The following is a 21470-nucleotide window of genomic DNA, read 5'->3' on the forward strand; positions in this document are numbered from 1 at the left end:
CTTCTATGGGCGAATCTGTGCCGCAATTGTGACCAAGAATAAGACATGTTCTATAATTTGTGGATCATTTCTACAGCACGGACACACATACGTAAATATACGGAAAGGTGTCCGTGGCCAATAGAAATGAATGGGTCCGCAATTTCATCCGTAATTACAGATTCAAATTATGGTTTTGTAATAGGTAAACCCCATTCACTCACAGCGTGAAAAAATCCATGGCGGATTTGCCAATCCGCAACGTGTTCCATATGTTTAAATGCCATAGATTTTCACTGCGGATTTCATTCATTGCTATGCAAAAAGTGAAATCCGCAGCTATATTGGCAACAAAGTCCACAAGAAAATGTGCATGTAAGACATGCGGATTTCATTATGGATTTTGGTGCAGCTTTTTGGTCGTTTTCATGGCGTAATGTTTAAACTGTGTGTGAACCGAGCCTAATTATCAGTTTTTCCTAAGCTCAGCCCTAGAACAGGCTTTGATCAGGTTTTGTATGCAGTTTTTGAAGCCAAAACCAGGAGTGGACTCAAATAAGGGGAGAAGTACATCTGTCCTTTATACTTTCTCTCTCTTTATGAGTCACACCTACTTTTGGCTTCAAAAACTGCATAAAAAACCTGAACATGTGAATACACCCTTTTAGTGTATTGATCAGTATCCTGAGTGTAATCATTTAATCGGTCATCTGCTTCTCCATGAGACATTACAATATTTGCGGTGTAATCGCTGAGATTCCACCGCAAAAGTTGCAACACTTGGCTTTCTGTTGTGGGTTTTGCATTCCCATTGAATTTAACCCGCAACATAAAATCAAAGAAAACGCAGCATAAATTGACATGCTACGGATTTAAATTCCGCACCGCAGGTCAATTTATTAACTTTTACGCTGCATTTTTTTTCCACAGCATGGGCATAAGATTTTCTAAATCTCATCCACTTTGTTGCTACTGTAAATGCTGCAGAATTTCCGCACAGAATTCCGTTGCGGAAGTTAGGCAGCGTTTACGCTATGTGGGAACCCGGGCTAAGAACCAGGTGTGAAAATTCAATATTAGATAACTATTGTTGCTGTGATAACTAAATAACAAATCTGATCGTCTTTCTGTGTAGGTTCATGTAAATTATCACACCACTAGCTGCAATTTCCCATTATAGTCTTTTATGTCTCTCTTCAATCAACAGGGAGAATCATCTAAAGACATGAACTTTGTTTTTCAGTCCTTGATGAAGATGTCCAATCAGTTTGTGATAAAGCATTTAAAGTGCAGGTTCTTCTGAAGAACATCTTCTGCCACGTCATTGAGACAAGCTAGTAGTGTCATTAGTGGGTTTGTGCCCTGCTGCCACCAGTGATTGTGAGGTCCATCCTCTGAGCAACGTGCTCCTTCGTTCTTTGAACACACTGCATTTGAAGTGATTAGGAAATTCTGATAAAATGCTCTGGTCATTTCCAGAAAACAAAGTGGCACAGTGCTTGGAGGAGCAACCCAGCGTTTGGTGGGCTTGTATAGGCGGATTACTGAAATCAAGAAGTGAAGACTCCTAGCATTCCTCATTCCCTATTATTTCACAGGAATTTCAGCACCCTGCCTGTCGTTCCTCCCTCATTATGACTGAATCAGCGCCTTTGCCCATGCCTCTACCCATGATTTTATTATCACTATATACTGTATATGTTTAGGACACACACACACACACACACACAATTCCATTGAAAAACTGAAATCCTTTACAGGGGAAAAATAAAAATAACAAAACTAGAATAATGTGGTTGCATAATTGTGAACACTCTCTTATAATTGTGGTTGTTTTCAGAATTAGTCAATCACATTTAAACTCATGTTAAATAGTAGTCATTACACACCTGCCATTATTTAAAGTGATTCTGAATAACCCCATATAAAGTTCAGCTGTTCTATTAGGATTTTCCTGACATTTTCCTTGTTGCATGTGACCGCAAAAGCCACGGTCCGTAAAGAGCTTACAACACATCAAAGGGATTTGATTGTTGAAAGGCATCAGTAAGGAGAAGGGTACCAAAGAATTTCCAAGGCATTAGATATACAATGGAACACGGTGAAGACGGTCATCAAGAAGTTTATTACATTTTGCACAACAGTGACATTGCCAAGAATTGGACGTCCCTCAAAATTGATGAAAAGACAAGACGAAAATTGGTCCGGGAGGCTACCAAGAGACCTACAGCAACATTAAAGGAGCTGCAGGACTTTCTAGCAGGTACTGGCTGTGTAGTGCATGTGACAACAATCTCCCGTAGTCTTCATATGTCTGGGAAGTGGGGTAGGGTGGCAAGACTGAAGCCTTTTCTAACAAAGAAAACATCCAAGCCCGGCTATGTTTTGCAAAGACCTACATCAAGTCTGCCAAAAGCACGTGGGAAATCAAGTTCTGGTTTCATGAGACAAGGTTTAACTTTTTGGCCATAATTCCAAAAGGTATGGTTAGCGCAAAGCCAACACTGCACATAACCAAAAGACCACCATACCCACGGTGAAGCATGGTGTAGGCAGCATTATGCTTTGGGGCTGTTTTTCTGCAGCTGGAACTGGGGCTTTAGTCAAGGTGGAGGGAATAATGAACAGTTCCAAATATCAGGCAATATTGGCGCAAAACCTGCAGGCCACTTCTAAAAAGCTGAAGATGAAGAGGAATTTCACCTTTCAGCATGACAACGACCCAAAGCAGAACCTCCAAATCAGCAAGAGAACGGCTTCACCAGAAGAAGATCAAAGTTTAGGTATGGCCCAGCCAGAGCCCGGACCTGAATCCCATTGAAAATCTGTGGGGTGACCTGAAGAGGGCTGTACACAGGAGATGCCCTCGCAATCTGACAGATTTGGAGCGCTTTTGCAAGGAAGAGTGGGCAACAATTGCCAAGTCAAGATGTGCCATGCTGATAGACTTCTACTCAAAAAGACTGAATGCTGTCCTAAAGTCAAAGGGTAATTCAACAAAGTATTAGTTTAAGGGTGTGCATATTTATGCAACCACATTATTTTTGTTCTTTATTTTTATTTTTTCACCCTAAAACATTTCAGTTTGTTTTTCAATATAATTGTAGTTTATAGGTGACATTAAGGGCAGATTCACACGAACGTTGCGTTTTTGCGCTCGCAAACAACGCAGCGTTTTGCGAGCGCAAAAACCATTTGACAGCTGCGTGTGTCATGCGTGTCTGATGCGCGGCTGCGTGATTTTCGCGCAGCCGGCATCATAGAGATGAGGCTTGTCAACGCCCGTCACTGTCCAAGGTGCTGAAAGAGCTAAATCTTTCAGCACCCTCGACAGTGAATGCCGAACACAACAGCGAAAAACCTGTAAAAAAAAGATAAAGTTCCTACTTACTGAGAACTTCCCGGCCGTTGCCTTGGTGACGCGTACTTGGTGACGCGTCCTTGGTGACGCGCCTCTCTTGACATCGGGCCCCACCTCCCTGGATGACGCAGCAGTCCAAGTGACCGCTGCAGCCTGTGATTGGCTGCAGCCTGTGCTTGGCCTGTGATTGGCTGGAGCTGTCACTTGAACTGAAGTGTTATCCCGGGAGGTCGGACTGCAGGAAGGAGACAGGAGTAATCGGTAAGTTAGAACTTCGGGTTTTTTTACAGGTTAATGTATTTTGGGATCGCAAGTCACTGTCCATGGTGCTGAAACAGTTTAACTCTTTCAGCACCATGGACAGTGACTATCTCCTGACGTCGCGTACCGATAATTTTTTTGCCGGGATCGGCCAAAACGAGTTTGGCCGAACCCGGTGAAGTTCGGTACGCTTGTCCGGCTTCGCTCATCGCAAAGACACTCCGTTTGGATGTTCGGAAACAGAAAAGCACGTGGTGCTTTTCGGTTTTCATTCATCCTTTTCACTGCTGTTGCGCGAATCACGCTCGTCCCACGGAAGTGCTTCCGTGTGGTGCGCGTGATTTTCACGCACCCATTGACTTCAATGGGTGCGTGATGCGCGAAATACGCAGAGTTATTGAACCTGTCGCGCTTTTTGCGCAGCAGACAAACGCTGCGCAAAAAGCACGGACTGTCTGTACTGCCCCATAGACTTGTATTGGTCCATGCGTGCCGCGTGAAAACCACGCGGCCCGCACGGACCGAATACACGCTCGTGTGAATCCCCCCTAAAGGTGGAAAAACTTCTGAAATTTTTCATCTTGGACTGATTTTGTAACATGACAAAAACCTGGCATTTTAACAGGGATGTGTAGACTTTTTTTTCTATATCCACTGTGTACACATCTATATATAAATTACTCTCTAAATATATTTATACACACAGCTGAATATATTTTCACTCTTTTATTGGATTCACCTAGTTATTTGTAAAAAGCTGACCCTTTTATGGGCAATTTATTTTACAAGCTGCATATAGCCTCGTTCTCATCTGCGTCAGGCTTCCGTACATGGGTTTTGTTAGACCTTTCCCTCAGGGGAACCCATAAACGGAAAGCCAAATGGAAACCATATCTTCCGTCTGCCTTACCATTGATTTCAATGCTAATGCTTCCGTTGCAAATGGTTTCCGTTTGTTTCCGTCCCGTAAGGGTTCACGGGTTCCTCTGATGGAAAGGTCTGACGGTACCCATGAATGGAAGCCCGACGCAGACGTGAACGAGCCCTTAAGAAGAACTATAACGCCGCTGAAGAAGGATTTATTTTCCAGGGGACATGGCTACTCAGACTGACACAACAGCGTAGAACTTGTAATTATTTTCTATTAATAAGTTGCCTATATTTATGTTATCCACACATTTGTCAAGACTACACATAAAGCAGTCAACCCCTTTGTATTATAGGCTATGTGCTCTTTTCTTGCCCAAAGGCGTCTATAATATAAATTGATTTGCAAAATATTCTACCAATTTGTTTCTACAACTCCTATGCAGACCTATGTGTCTCCATGGTTCCAAACTGCAAACAAACCATGTGTAGGCTAATCCTGTAGTCTTGTGTTACTCCCTTCCATCTGCCCCTCTTCTTGCTAATCTATAGATAAAGAGGGGGTAGAGGGAGTGAGGTTACCGTATAGGATGTCTGTTGTTTGATTTATATATTAAAATGAGCAACTTTGCATCAGAAAATTTTTTCAAGGTCTCAGTAGGAACATTTTTTAATGTAAGAAATTATTATTGTATTTAATGTAAAAAGGAATAATGTAAAAAAAAAAACCCACACGTTTTTCTTCAATAAACATCTTAAGAAACGGTTAAAAACAGGCATGTATTGAGCTTGAAGGACACCTAGTGGTCAGGATAAGAATTATAACTAACCATTTAGATCAGGAGTAGTAGGCAACCTTGGTGAGGTAGAGATTTACATAAGGTTCTTAAGATCTCCTGTGATATAAATGTCTTTCTCACACAGAAAATACGTGACCATGTTTAGGCCATGCACTCTACTTATACACTGTGCTATTTTTACATGATGATCTTCATTTTTCACAAACATATAAACCAGTGGTGTAACTACCGCTGTAGCAGCCGTAGTGGCTGCTACGGTCCCGCGGCCTGAGGGGGCCCGTGCCGACCACCGACACGCCCCCCCATATGCCCGGTAGCGCCGCTAGCAGCCGTTGTGGCAACGCTCCTACGTGGCCCGCGCCACCGAGCCGCTAACATTTTTGGGTCGTGCCCGGTGGCGTCGCTAGCACCGGAGGGTCATGATGTCATTGTGCCGCTTCCGTGGTAGAAAGGCGCTGATTTATAGGGCAACTCATTCTGCCCTGCCAATCAGCGCCTTTCAACTGCGTCGTTCACCTCCAGCAGACCTGCTCAGAAGAGAGTAGATATGCATTGCCACTGGACGGCGAGGGAACGGGATCAGGGTATGTAAAGGTTATTTTTTTTATTTATATATATACAAAAACTGTGTGGCATTATCTATTGTGGGGGCTCTATCTACATGGGGAGTCTACATGTGGGGATGTGGAGCACTATACAGGGTGAGCTATATGTGGGGCACTATCTACTGGGGTGGGCTATATGTGGGACACTATATACAGGTGTGGGTTACCTGTGGGGCACTATCTACAGGGGGGCTATATGTAGGGCACTGTCTACAGGGGTGGACTATATGTGGTATACTATATACAGGGGGAGCTATATGTGAGGCACTATCTACAGAGGTGAGCTATATGTGGAACACTATCTATTGGGGGAACTATTTGTAGGGCGCTATCTACAGGGGTGGGCTATATGTGGGACACCATATACAGGGGTGGGTTACCTGTGGGGCACGATCTACAGGGGGCTATATGTAGGGCACTGTCTACAGGGGTGGGCTATAGGTAAGGCACTATCTACAGGAAGCTATATGTACGGCAGCACGGTACTCAGTGGTTAGCACTATTGCCTTGCAGCTCTGGAGTCCAAATGTGGGCACTATCTATAGAGGGCTGTATGTGGGACACTATCTACAGGGGCTTCTATGTAGGGCACTATCTACAGAGACTCTATGGGGGTCACTATCTACAGGGGGCTATGGGGGCACTATCTACAGGGGGCACGGCATGTGTGTGGGACACAGTGTATGGTACTATTATAATCAGGGACACAGTGTATGGCGCTATTATAGTTAGAGGTACAGTGTATGGCGCTATTATATTTCGAGGTGTTGACAATTTTATATTAGTTTATAGGTGCAGAAATGTTTTAAATGTGAGAAGCTGAAGACATTTGAGCGTAAAACTGCAGAAATGGGTCGTTGCCGGGAGAAATCCATCATAGAGGTCTGGACCGGAGGGAGAAGAAAAGAGAAAAACTAGAATCGGAGACGTCACTTAATGAAAGTTTTCTGCCTCTAATTAGCACAGTAGTCACTATATGATCTGCAGCAAGATGATGGATGGGTGGTATGATTTTTTTGTGAAACGGCAACTCCCAGTATATCCTTACCATTGTTCGGGTCATGCTGAGAGCTGTAGTTTTACGCCGTACAAACCTATATGGCAGGGGTTGCACTAAATTGAGCTGTATTTGTTCTGGTATTGTATATATGTACTGAGCTTGGTTCTGATGCTGTATATATGTACTGGGGCTGTATATATTTACTGAGCTTTGCTCTGGTGTTGTATATATGTACTGAGCTTGGTTCTGATTCTGTATATATGTACTGAGCTTGGTTCTGATGCTGTATATATGTACTGAGCTTGGTTCTGATGCTGTATATATGTACTGAGCTTGGTTCTGGTACTGTATATATGTACTGAGCTTGGTTCTGATGCTGTATATATGTACTGAGCATGGTTCTGATGCTGTATATATGTACTGAGCTTGGTTCTTGTACTGTATATATGTACTGAGTTTGGTTCTAGTGCTGTATTTATGTAGAGGTTGATTCTGGTGCTGTATATATGTATTGAGCTTGTTTCTACTGCTGTATTTATATACTGAGCTTGGTTGTGGTACTGTATATATGTCAGAGCTTGGTTCTAGTGCTGTATATATGTCAGAGCTTGGTTCTAGTGCTGTATTTATGTACTGAGGTTGGTTCTGGTGCTGTAATTATATAGGATATATTTATAATAACAAAATTGCAGGGCAGATGGAATTGTTTTCAATTCATTGTATGTTTAATGGGAACCTGTCTGGTAGTTTTAACCCCTTGAACCGCCACCATGCGGTAATACATAACCTGACAATATTTCCAAATGTATGTTTTTTTTCAGATGCAGCAAAATCTATAAAATCTACTTTTAAAATGGCGCACACTATATGCTAATTACTCATTAAAGGGTCATGGGTTGATGCCACTATCCTGAAAAGTCACATAGTCCTGCCTCGAAACCCACCTTTCCATGCTGGATTGACATCCCCCTAGCTGATACAACTTTTCAGATTCGCCATTGCCTTTTTACTACTTGGGGTTGCTGTGTGGCACTATATACAAGGAGGGGGGCTGCGTGGCACTATACACATGGGGGAGCTGTGTGGCACTGTATACAAGGGGCTATGTGGCACTATCTACTAGGGGGGGCTGTATGGCACTATTTACAAGGGGGAGGGCTGTGGCTCTATCTACAGGGGGCTATGTATGGCGCAATCTACAGGGGTCTGTGTGTGGCACTATGTACTAGGGGGGGGCTGTGTGGCACGATCTACTAAGGGGGGCTGTGTGGCACTATATACAAGGGAGTGAGGCTGTGTGGCTCCATATACAGGGGGAGCTGTATGGCGCAATATACAGGGGGGACTGTATGGCACTATCTACAAGGGGGAGGTTGGGGCCGCTATCTACAAGTGGGGTGTGACACTGTCTACAGGCGGGGCTGTATAGCACTGTATACAGGGGGGCTGTATGGCACAATCTACAGGGGACACTATCTATAAGGGGGGCTGCGTGGGGCAACTGGGGGGCCCCAGTCAAGAGTTTGCTATGGGGCCCAGTCTTTCCTAGTTACACCCCTGATACACATTCCATTAACATTCTAAGCCTGTAAATGTTGTGAAAAAAAAGCAGCAGAAAAACAACATATTTTCAGAGGAACTAAGGCTCTAATCACATTGCGTTCACAGCGTACATCAGAGTTATACATCTGGAGGTTTTCTTGATGTATGCCTGTAGTGGCATACATCATTCATAAGCTTCAATTGTAAAAAAAAAAATACACCGTGCAGTATACTTTTTTTTTTTACTCGTTTCTCTGTATGTGTAACATCTGTGGTCGCTGACCACGAACTCCTTCCATCTGGTCGACACCCTTCTCTCCAGAGATGTCTGCACATGCGGCCGTCCTGTTCCACAGTGACCACCAGGGTGCGCTCGCGAGCTCAGTCCAGCCTTGGAGCCAGAGCGCACACAGGTGTGAGATTGAGCTGATTGCTCCCAGAGCACCCAGGACTATAAGAAGGGCTCTGCCCCTTCCTGCCTTGCCTGAGCCTTGTTGTCATTATACTAGTATGTCTATGCAAATGGTCTCCTAAGTGTTTTCGTGTTCCCTGTTCCTGCCACCTGTAACCTGTATCCCGTGCTATCCTGGTCAAGTGCCCGGTTGAGCTGAAGTCGTGCTGTGCTGAGTACCACGCCTGTCCTGCTACACCACACCTGGCGCCTGCCTGCTGCCTAGTCCCAGCCTTGCCTGTCTTGCTACTGTCTGAGCGACCACAGGTACACTATACAAACTATAGACTGTGACCTGTGTCCTGTTAGCCAGCTGTCATACCGTCAAGGAGGTACTGCCCAGTGGGTCCACATACCCAACGTGACAGAATGGAATAGCATAGTCGACTCTGCAATACCATACAGTTAAAGAAAAAAAAGTATACAGACGTGTACTAGCTCCATTAATGCCAAAAGGACCAATTTTTAACATCCGTTGGGTAAATTGGGCCCTATAAACATGTTTGGCACATACGCAGCGTGAATTGAGCCAAACTCGTTTGAGTGGAGGAGAGAAGAATGTATCACTTAGTATGGTGACACACAAAAACAAAGGCTTTCTGTGGACTATGGTAATAACAAATGCGCTGCTTTACCTCAAAACTTGTTGACTGAAGTGCCCTCATTTTTTAACTAAGGCAGGGATCGACATACCATTGGTGCAACCTGGCAGCTTCACAGGGGCCCAGTAGGTGAGGGGCCCACTGTCACATTATATCAACCTTCTGTCTGTTAGTTTGCATGTAAATGCCTGAGATGATGAATTTTATGGCTAACAATTACTGATTGATTGTTAGAGAGACATAGGGGGGCGATCTATAATTAGATATTGGAGAGCAACGGGCCCATATACTGTTCTTGCACATGGCCCTCAACTGTCTGTGTCCGCCACTGAACTAAGGCATCAGTGATCTTCTCTGGACTTAGAAAAATAAAAATAGTTGCCCATTTTCTTTTATTCGGAAACCGTAAAGACTACAACTACTCCAATAAAGTCTACATAGAAGTAGAGAAAGTAAACAGATTTACAGAACTGAATTAAAACACACATAAATATCATATTTAGCAAACAGATGCTTATAGGAGAAGCTTGTACCAAAAGCTATTACATTTCAAATGAAGACTTTCATTTATCAAGATTTTGCATGTATGTTTTAAGCCAAAACCAGGAACAGAACCTAAATAGAAGAAATAGGTAAATAGAAACTACTCTTTCATCAAACATTTGATATGTTAGAGTCATATAAAAAGTTTGGATTTGTGGGGGTCCGGGTGCTGACCCCCACCATTGCTGAAACAAAGGTGCAGAAGCGCTCCCTTGATCGCCCTGCACCTTCGACTGTGAACAGCGGTCGTCCGGCTGAAGACGGCTCACCTAGAACGTCTATGTAAGCCAGGGGTCTCAGACACGTGGCCCCTGAGGCTGTCATCTGCGGCCTGCGTGGCACAGTAACTCCCTCGGGAGAGGAGAGAGCAGGCCGAAGGAGGAGTGTGCCGGAGAATAACGAAGCCCCTGACGTCACTGTCCATATATGGACAGTGATGTCAGGGGCTTCCCCAGAGCCGGAGTCCTAGAGCAGAACTTATATTAGTGCTCTGCCCGGGACTCCCGCTCTGGGGTTGTCCCTGAAATCACTGTTCATATATGGACATTGATGTCAGGGGCTTCCCCAGAGTTCCGGAGCAGAGCCTATACTAGTATTCTGCTCAGGGACTCCGGCTCTGGGGTTATTATGCATGGCTGCGGGTTCAGGGTGCATATCAGAGTTTCTTGATCCTTATTGATTTCAGCTGTACGTTGTTATTCTCTGTGTTCTTTGCACTCTTTGTACTTCCATTTTCTGGCCTGTGGACCGATGTCAATGCTGCATTTGTCTGCACCATTTTTTTTTGTGTGTTGAAAACAGAAAATAAAAGAATTTATAAAAAAAAAAAACCTTTTCCCATTTTCCCCCTAGAGCATAATAAAAAATTTAAAAAATAAACATAATTCGTATCGCCGCATATGTAAAAGTCTTAACTATTACAATATATCATTATTTAACCCACACGGTGTATGCCGTAAAAAAAAAAAAAAGTTAAACGCCAGAATCTCTATTTTTTGGTCACCTCATCTCCCACAAAAAATTTAATAAAAAGTGATCAAAACGTTGCATGGACCCCAAAATGTTATCATTAAAAACTACAGCTTACCCTGCAAAAAATAAGCCCTCATACCACTTAATCGACGAAAAAATAAAAAAGTTATGGCTCTCAGAATTTGGCGACACAAAATAATTTTTATTTTTTACACTTAAAATATAGAAAAAACTATATATATTTGGTATCGCCGTAATCGTATTGACCCACAGAATAAAGTTAACATGTTGTTTTAATTGCACAGTTAATTCCGTAAAAATTAAGCGCAAAAAACAATGGAGGAATCGCTGTTTTTTTTCATTTTCTACCCCACAAATAATTTTTTCCCCATTTCCTAGTACGTTATATGGCACAAAAAATGGTGCTACGAAAAACAACTCGTCCTGCAAAAATCAAGCCCTCATAAGACTATATAGACTGAAAAATAAATAAATGAGAGCGGGGCTGAGGGTGTGTAACACAGCCATTGCCCCGCTCCTGAGTGCTGACAAGTGCGCGCCGTCAGGATGATGTGATGCGGCCAGCGCTGCACTAATGAGCGGCGGCACTGAAGACAGAACATGGCTGGCGCACTGCAAAACACCCCCATGTTCTGTCTTCGGTGCCTGCGCCGCCGCTCATTAGTGCAGCGCCGGCCGCATCACCTTATGCTGACCACGCACGCACTTATGTCAGGAGCGGGGCAATGGCTGTATTACACAGCCGCAGCCCCGCTCTATAACGGCGGAGGTCAGAGAGACCCCTCATCTCTGCCGCTATTCTCCTGAATGCTGCGATCAAAGCTGACAGCAGCATTCAGGGGAAAATGAGAAGGCGGATGCCCCTGGATCGCGTCACAAGGAATTCCATATATGGCCAGACAGCCCAGGGTCCATTGAAGGACCCCAGGGCTGTCTTACCATATTTCCTGTTAGGGCATACTTAGGCGTGTCCTGATAACTGCCTGTGTACTATCACAGGCTACTGTACTGGAATATATCTGCTATGTTCCAGTACATTACAGTTTAAAAATAAAGTAAAAACATAAAGTAATATTAAATTTAAAAAAATACACATACGCCTTTTTTTTTTACAATAAACATTAAAATAAGTCTCAATACATAAAACATACACACATTCGGTATTGGCGCGGCTGTAATAACCTGCACAACAATTTTATTTGCGTAATTTATGAGGTGTACGCTGTAAGAAAAAAAAAAAATACTTCTTTCACTTATTAATGTGAGGTACGAGGTGTGATGAATTTAACTTCCATGTGCCTCACATTAATAGTAATTAACCCCATCATGTACCTCTCACATTAACCCCTTAAGGACACGGCCAATTTTGGCCTTGAGGACAGAGCAATTTTTTTACATTTCCCCTCTTTGCATCCCGATGCTCATAACGCTTTTATTTTTTGTACGACGTAGTTGTATGAGACTTTGTTTTTTGCGGGACGAGTTGTACTTTATGTAGGTACCATTTTTTGGTACAAATACATTATCGTTTCATTTCTATACATTTTTATTTTGGCGAAAATGCAGAAAAAAAAGCAGTTCTGCTGCAGTTTTTCATTTTTATTTTTTTACACCATACACCGATCATCATAAATAATGTTATACATTTGTTGTACAGGTTGTTACTGTCGTGGCGATACCAAATATGTCTATATTATTTCATGTTTTGGGACTTATATTTTAAAAAGTTTATTTATTATAAAAAAATGTGTGTTTCTGTGTATTTTTTTTACTTTATATTTATTTATTTATCATTAATTTTTTTTTACATTCATTTAACTTTTTTTTTTAATCCCATAAAGGGATTTATCATTTTGATTTTGTAACTGTAATGTACTGGCATAGATCTGTATGCCAGTACATTAGCCTGTTACTGATTGTACACAGGCAGTTGTTAGGGCATACCTCAGTATGCCCTAACAACAGGAAATATGTTCAGACAGCCCTGGGGTCCTTCAATGGACCCTGGGCTGTCTGGCCATATGAGTTGTGGGCTTTGATCGCGTCACAGTTATCTTCTGTGACGCGATCAATGTGCAGTCCCCCCTCTTTGAACGCCGCGATCTGCTTTCATCGCGGCGTTCAAAGGGTTAACGGCGGAGAGATGTTTCTCTTCTCTCCGCTGTCAGAGCGGGGCCGTGGCTGTGTATGACAGCCGTTGCCCCGCTCTCGATCGCGCGCACAGAGATGGCTGTCACACAGGACGAGTATGCTCGTCCTAATGCGCAAAGTGCTCGCCGCTCAGGACGAGCATACTCGTCCTGTGTCGGCAACCAGTTAAGGGCAGATTTACACGAACGTGTAATACGTCCGTGCAACGCGCGTGATTTTCACGCGCGTCGCACGGACCTATGCTAGTCTATTGGGCAGTGCAGACTGTCAGTGATTTTTGCGCGTGAGTCCGCTGCGTAAAACTCACGACAGGTCCTATATTTATGCGTTTTTCGCGCATCACGCACCCATTGAAGTCAATGGGTGCGTGAAAATCACGCATGCCACACGGAGGCACCTCCGTGGGACGTCCGTGATTCGCGCAACAGCAGGCAAACTATGATTGCAAACAGAAAAGCACCACATGCTTTTCTGTTTACAAACATACAAAGAGTGTCATAATGATGGTGGCTGCGCGAAAATCACGTAGCCGCGCACCATATGATCATGACACACGGAGCCGTTAAGTGCCTTTTGCGCATGCAAAATGCTGCATTTTTTGCATGCGCAAAACACACACCGCTCGTGTAAATCCGCCCTAACCCATTATGACTGAGAAACATGATGGGGTTAATTACTATTAATGTGAGGCACATGGAGGTTAAATTCAGCATCATACCACGCGCCTCACATCAGAAAATGGAAGAACTTTTTTTTTATTACTGTTGGCACAGTATCGGCTTGGTTTCGAAATCGCAATACTACACTAAGTATCGGTATCGAAGTCCAAATTCTGGTATCGTGACATCGCTACCCTGAACTATCAATGGGGCGTTTCTATTTAAATGGCAAGGGGGCGTGATGTCTTCGCTCTGACACTGTCCAATCAGCTACGGACAGCATCAGGGCGGCTTGCGCTGTGTTCCCTCCCGCGAGAACACAGACAGAGAGCGCTCTCTGCAGAACCGCCAGTCTGTGTGTGTGTGTTTCAATTGCACCATATTTGGATGCATATAATATATAGATTAACTTTTACTAACTTTATTTTAGGAGAATTGAAAACAAGCAGCTATTCCAGCATTGATTTTCACGCTATACATTTTCGCTGTTTACTATGCAGCGTAAATAACATGTTACCTGTATTCTATGGGTCGGCACGATTACCAGGATATCAAATATGTATAGGTTTTATGTTTTCCTACGTTTGCACAATAAAAACCCTTTTAGAAAAAAAAATTACTTGTTTTTGCATCGCCGCATTCCAAGAGCCGTAAGTTTTTTTTATTTTTCTGTCAATGTGGCCGTATGTGGACTTGATTTTTGCGGGCCAAGGTGTCGTTTTCATTAGTACTATCTTGGGGTACATAGGACACCGTTCATCTGGCGGTTTAATTAATGTGTTAATTTTATCGTTCGAGTAGTTACGATCGCGACTACCATATATGTGTATGTGTTATTAGTTTTGACACTTTTACTAAATAAAAACACTTTTTGGGGAAAAAAAGTGGTTTGATTTTATTTTGACTAATATTTTTTTTTAGAAACTTTATTTAACTTCTTTTACATTTATTTTATTTAGTCCCACCAGGGAACTTCACCATGCGATCTGCAGATAGCTTATATAATGCTTTGGTAGACTTAGTATACCAAAGCATTATTGCCTATCAGTATAAAACTGACAGGCAATCTATTAGGCCATGTCTCTGGCGTGCCCTAATAGGCAGTTGCTGTAGGCAGACCTGGGGGTCTTTGTTAGGCCCCCGGCTGCCATGGAAACCCAACGGCGCCCCGCGATTTCTTTGCGGGGGCGCCGATGGTTTGACAGAGTGAGCCCCCTCCCTCTGTCAATCACATTAGATGCAGATGTCGCTATCGACAGCGGGATCTAATGGATTAAACTGCCGGAATCAGAGTGTGTATAGATTCCGGCAGGAGCCAGGTTGTGAATAACAGCCGTGCTCCTGCTGCTGATCGCGTGGGTACACTGGCAGTACCCACGCGATCAGAGGACGGATATATCCGTCCTTATGCGGGAACGAGCACCTACATAGGACGGATATATCCGTCCTTCGTCGTTAAGGGGTGTTACCTTCACATAATGCAGAACTCCTTTCGGCCACCCGCAGTGCGGGGTACTGCAACACAGCTCTAATCAAGTGGTCGGAACCATGGCTGTACAGGGAAAAACTTTAAAGGAGCTGCTGTCTTAAACTAGAGTTGCAACCCCTTTATTCTGAACATCAGTAGGGGTCCCAGGAGTGGGAACCCCACCGATCGTGATGGCATATCCTAGCGCTATTTTCTATTACTTATAGAACACCAAAATATTCTGAAATACTGTACACAGATTGTAACCACTCACATCAGTCATTGTTTTTAGATCTCGTGACAAATGATCACTTGGAGTAGGAAAGCCCATTGCAGTGTCCATAAAAGGTTTGTTAAATGTGGAGAAAATGCTTAATTAGAAATAGCATTAGGTGTCCCAAATAAGGAATCTCTTCCAATGTCTTGCGATAATCCGATAATCGTATAGATGTCTTAGAAATGTTTACTGAAATATTACCAATTTTAACAATGACCCACCAGCAATCGGTCAGTAGTAGAAAATTAGCCAAGCGATCTATATAAAACAGTATTTTTATTCCAGGACAAAAGATACTGTTTTATATAAACTGCTTGGCTTATTTTCTACCACTGATAGCAGTGCAGCATTTTAAGTGATCATTTTCTTCACATCCCTCTACATTAAACCACCGATTCCACAGGAAGATCGCCAGATAAGCAGCAGACATTTCATGCTGTCATCAGAGTTGTGCCTGTACATGCTTAACTCACAAAGGTAAGTTTAAGCTATACACACCATTTCGCTGTACACTTGTCCACCAGATTTAATTATTTTCCTGACCACCTTGTTCCCTCTATTACAGATCTGCTGGCATACGGTCACGTTCCTGGGGTATATGGAGCCACTAGGCCGCTTTGCCGTAGCGGACTGGCAGCTGGCCAAACAACAGTCTATGCAAAAGTCTTTAGCACAAGAGTACCTGTAAGAGTCCAGACAGACACGAGTTGTCGCAGACTCTTTCGCACAGATGGTTCGTGGCACAGATGATGCTTGACATGGCAGAGGATACCAGACGTGGCAAATGATACACACACGACTCTAACATTAGGCTAAGGCTCAGGGAACACTGGGAGCAGGATATAACTAAGGGACCATTTGCAATACGAACATGGGTGGACAACAACGTTCAGGCAAGGGGAGGAAGGGCAGAGCCCTCGTTATAGTCCAGGGTGATCTGGGGATTGGTTAGGGAACTTTTACCTGGTGCGCGCGCTGGCCCTTTATGGCCGGGGACGAGAGCACACCAAAGGAGAGGCTGCAGGGCAGTACGGCCGTGTGTGCTGGCGATCAGAGGTCTGCAATCGCCAGAAGGTCAGAGAAGGTGGCGGTCTGCGGCCATTGCACATACAAACAGCAACAGTCCCTTGCAAGGCCCCTACCAAACAACTCCCTGTAAGGTAGCTTCCGGGTACCACATGGCATGGGAGAAAAGGTATATGGATGTTAATGTGCTTCTCTGATGTGGATTTATTTTCCTTAACCGTTCCATGTCTTTTACTACTTTGCATCCTTGCTACAAGTCTTCAATGGATATGTACACCTTTGAACCCAATTTTTTTCCTTTGTTATAAATGAATGTTTTAAGTCATGGTCAACAACTTATAAATTTACTTTTATTAATGTGTTTTACTTTTTAAGATACAGCTTCTATGTATCCTGTATATATAGAAGCTGTATCGTTCTGTCAAACCAGATTCCATCAGGTCAGCTGAACTGACTTAGATGTGATCGTTATTGGCAAACTCCTGCATGTCAGCCGAGCCATCAGTTCAGCTATACAGGATACAAAGAAGCTGTATCTTAAAAAGTAAAAAAAGATTTTTAATAAAAAGTAGATTTATAAGTTGTTGGAAATCACTTAAAACATTGCATTATTAAAAACAAAAATCGGCTTAAAAAATATGTACATATCCTTTAAGACCCTTCTCTTCAGAGAGCCGCCTCTTGTGCCTCGATCCATTAAAAGCTTTAGGCCTCATGCACACGACCGTATTTTTTCCCACCCGTAAATACTGGCGTAAATACGGGTCCGGTGTCACACGTATTCGACCCGTTTTGCACCAGTATTTACGGGCCCGTGCCTGTAAATACGGGCCCGGTGTCATCCGTATTCCACCCGTATTTACGGGCACGTTTTTGGCTGCAAAATTACACTGCACTAATCGGCAGCCCTTCTCTCTATCAGTGCAGGATAGAGAGAAGGGACAGCCCTTTCTGTAATAAAAGTTAAAGAAATTCATACTTACCGGCCGTTGTCTTGGTGACGCTTCCCTCTCTTCACATCCAGCCCGGCATCCCTGGATGACGCGGAAGTCCATGTGACCGCTGCAGCCTGTGATTGGCTGCAGTGGTCACATGGGCTGAAACGTCATCCAGGGAAGTCGGGCCGGATGTCGAGAGGGACGCGTCACCAAGGCAACGGCCGGGAGACTGGACTGGAGGAAGCAGAAAGTTCTCGGTAAGTATGAACGTCTTTTTTTTTACAGGTTGCTCTATATTCTGATCGGAATTCACTGTCCAGGGTGCTGAAAGAGTTACTGCTGATCAGTTAACTCTTAAAGCACTCTGGACAGTGACTATTTACCGACGTCGCCTAGCAACGCTCCCGTAATGACGGGTGCACACACGTAGCCACCCGTCATTACGGGAGCTCCATAGACTTCTATGGGCTGCCCGTGCCGTTATTACGGCCTGAAATAGGACATGTTCTATCTTTTTCAACGGCACGGGCACCTTCCCGTAAGAAAACGGGAAGGTACCCGTGGCCAATAGAAGTCTATGAGCCCGTTATTACGGGTCGTAATTACGACCCGTAATAACGGGTGTTTTTACGGTCGTGTGCATGAGGCCTAACTATGTCTTTCCAATATTTCATAACCTTGTGGATTGTAAATTCTCACTACGTGTGCCATCGTTCTCCTTTTTAATAATGATACTAAATATTATATGATATAAAAATAATATAAAACTAGAAAATACCTTAAACAATTCAGGCACTTTATTACATTAATAAACAAATCTCTCAACTCAAAACTAAAACCTGAACAGAAACAAAGAAAAACAAAACATGCTTTTGTTAAGGAAAAGGTGTACCAAATACAACACCCCCAACTATGGGAATTCCTGTTTTTTATATTTCAGCCTTGCATTTTATTTTTGCAAAAATGGTCATGAGAAATTAGCAATTTTTCATCTGAACATGGTCATTAAAAAACCGTGAAAACAGTACAAAAGTTGTGCAGCAATCCACTATCGAGAAAATAGTATTTTTTATTATCAAGACTATTGTTTTTTTTTTAGTGCCGATGCTCTTAATGAAGCCCTGGAAAGTCAAGTATCTACAAGTAGGTCTAGTGGATATGAGTCTTTATGAATCTCATAGAAGTAGGTTATATCCGTGTGGCTGGGTTCTTCCATCCCTTTAGAGAGAAACATAAGAAAATAAGGTTAAATAGCTCCCAGTACATTAAAATGCTTGAAATAAACCAATCTCTGTTACATTGTTGATTATTTGTACTATAGTGAATATACTGAGCTGGAAACAGAACGAGTTAGACTATGTTCACATCTGCAATAGGTTTTCCGTTATTCTGTTACGTTATAGCGGATACTGCAACATTATAAAAGGAGGGGGAAACCAGCCTGAGGGTCCGGACACCCTGTTCTCTGCAAGGGGATGAAAAGGTTAGTAACTTGCCATCACCGAGGAGCACAACATTTCAATCCATGTTCTAGTTGGGTAAAGTTTGGTAATATTATTATGCAAATGGTCTATAGAAGAGGACATAAAAAAAGCCTACCATACTAATTGTTAGACGATCTCCTCGTCATGGCTGAAAATTCATTTTCAGCCATGACTAAGGACGAGGAGATCGTCTGAAACGCGTAGGCTATATACACTACCGTTCAAAAGTTTGGGGTCACCCAGACAATTTTGTGTTTTCCATGAAAACTCACACTTATATTTATCAAATGAGTTGCAAAATGACTAGAAAATATAGTCAAGACATTGACAAGGTTAGAAATAATGATTTTTATTTGAAATAATAATTTTCTCCTTCAAACTTTGCTTTCGTCAAAGAATGCTCCATTTGCAGCAATTACAGCATTGCAGAACCTTGGCATTCTAGCTGTTAATTTGCTGAGGTAATCGGGAGAAATTTCACTCCATGCTTCCAGAAGGCCCTCCCACAAGTTGGATTGGCTTGATGGTCACTTCTTGCGTACCATACGGTCAAGCTGCTCCCACAACAGCTCTATGGAGTTGAGATCTGGTGACTGCGCTGGCCACTCATTACAGATAGAATACCAGCTGCCTGCTTCTTCCCTAAATAGTTCTTACATAATTTGGAGGTGTGCTTTGGGTCATTGTCCTGTTGTAGGATGAAATTGGCTCCAATCAAGCGCTGTCCACAGGGTATGGCATGGCGTTGCAAAATGGAGTGATAGCCTTCCTTATTCAAAATCCCTTTTACCTTGTACAAATCTCCCACTTTACCAGCACCAAAGCAACCCCAGACCATCACATTACCTCCACCATGCTTGACAGATGGCGTCAGGCACTCTTCCAGCATCTTTTCAGTTGTTCTGCGTCTCACAAATGTTCTTCTGTGTGATCCAAACACCTCAAACTTCGATTCGTCTGTCTATAACACTTTTTTCCAATCTTCCTCTGTCCAATGTCTGTGTGCTTTTGCCCATATTAATCTTTTCCTTTTATTAGCCAGTCTCAGATATGGCTTTTTCTTTGCGACTCTGCCCTGAAGACCAGCATCCCGGAGTCGCCTCTTCACTGTAGACGTTGACACTGGCGTTTTGCGGGTACTATTTAATGAAGCTGCCAGTTGAGGACCTGTGAGGCGTCTATTTCTCAAACTAGAGACTCTAATGTACTTGTCTTGTTGCTCAGTTGTGCAGCGGGGCCTTCCACTTCTCTTTCTACTCTGGTTAGAGCCTGTGTGTGCTGTCCTCTGAAGGGAGGAGTACACACCGTTGTAGGAAATCTTCAGTTTCTTGGCAATTTCTCGCATGGAATAGCCTTCATTTCTAAGAACAAGAATAGACTGTCGAGTTTCACATGAAAGCTCTCTTTTTCTAGCCATTTTGAGAGTTTAATCGAACCCACAAATGTAATGCTCCAGATTCTCAACTAGCTCAAAGGAAGGTCAGTTTTATAGCTCCTCTAAACAGCAAAACTGTTTACAGCGGTTCTAACATAATTGCACATGGGTTTTCAAGTGTTTTCTAATCATCCATTCGCCTTCTAACACAATTAGCAAACCCAATGTACCATTAGAACACTGGAGTGATGGTTGCTGGAAATGGGCCTCTATACACCTATGTAGATATTGCATTAAAAAAACAGATGTTTGCAGCTAGAATAGTCATTTAGCACATTAACAATGTATAGAGTGTATTTCTGATTAATTTAATGTTACCTTCATTGAAAAAAACTGTGCTTTTCTTTCAAAAATAAGGAAATTTCTAAGCGACCCTAAACTTTTGAACGGTAGTGTATACATATATTCCTTTCATACATCCACCTTTCTTCCGTGGGATTTGGACTCCCGTTTTTTATGCTGTTACTCAATAAAATTGGAACAAGGTTCCATTTTAAATATACTCTTTCAAAATTATTTCATTGTGCTGGATCCGATCTACTTCTCTGTTCCATTTCAACTAACGTGTGCCGACACGAGGATCCGTGCGCAGCGGGCAGTGGACTTTCTGCCATAAGGTGAGCTGGAGGTTCTCTCCTACATACTTTCTATACTAATTGTTTGGCTAAGGCTATGTGGCCAAAAAAAAAAAAAATCAACAAAATACACAACTGGGACAGTAGAATCGGTAAAACATGAATAAAATATTTTTCCAACTCCAGGACAGTATTCAGTCTGCCTGAGGATATGTTTATAGCTCTTTCATATACCCAATACTTGGGTTTAGATGTCATTAGTAAGTTTAATGTTAGTTTCTAAAGATTTCTAATGAGTTAACATGGTCTTTTCCTTCCCTTCTTGGCTAGGGTTATGACAGCAGTAACAGCCCATGCCCTTAAAAGTGCCATGAATCACCCCCTGCATGTAATGCCAGACTTATTGTGGACAGCTAACAGCTAATAAAAAAAATAAAAATGTAGATGGTTGTA

At 42.9% G+C, this 21470-nt stretch overlaps 1 protein-coding gene across 1 annotated transcript in view; it reads right to left on the bottom strand.

The window, feature by feature from the left end:
* Nucleotides 1-18317: 18317 nt before the first annotated feature.
* Nucleotides 18318-21470, bottom strand: part of BCLAF3 (BCLAF1 and THRAP3 family member 3) — a 100547-nt gene continuing 97394 nt past the window's right edge. The window contains exon 13 of the mRNA XM_075854031.1: nt 18318-18741. Coding sequence (XP_075710146.1) covers nt 18712-18741 — 30 coding nt within the window. The 3' untranslated portion in view covers nt 18318-18711. The remainder of the gene's footprint in view (nt 18742-21470) is intronic.

Source organism: Rhinoderma darwinii, chromosome 2 (assembly GCF_050947455.1).
Source record: "Rhinoderma darwinii isolate aRhiDar2 chromosome 2, aRhiDar2.hap1, whole genome shotgun sequence".
In the NCBI taxonomy this organism is placed as follows: Eukaryota; Metazoa; Chordata; class Amphibia; order Anura; family Rhinodermatidae; genus Rhinoderma; species Rhinoderma darwinii.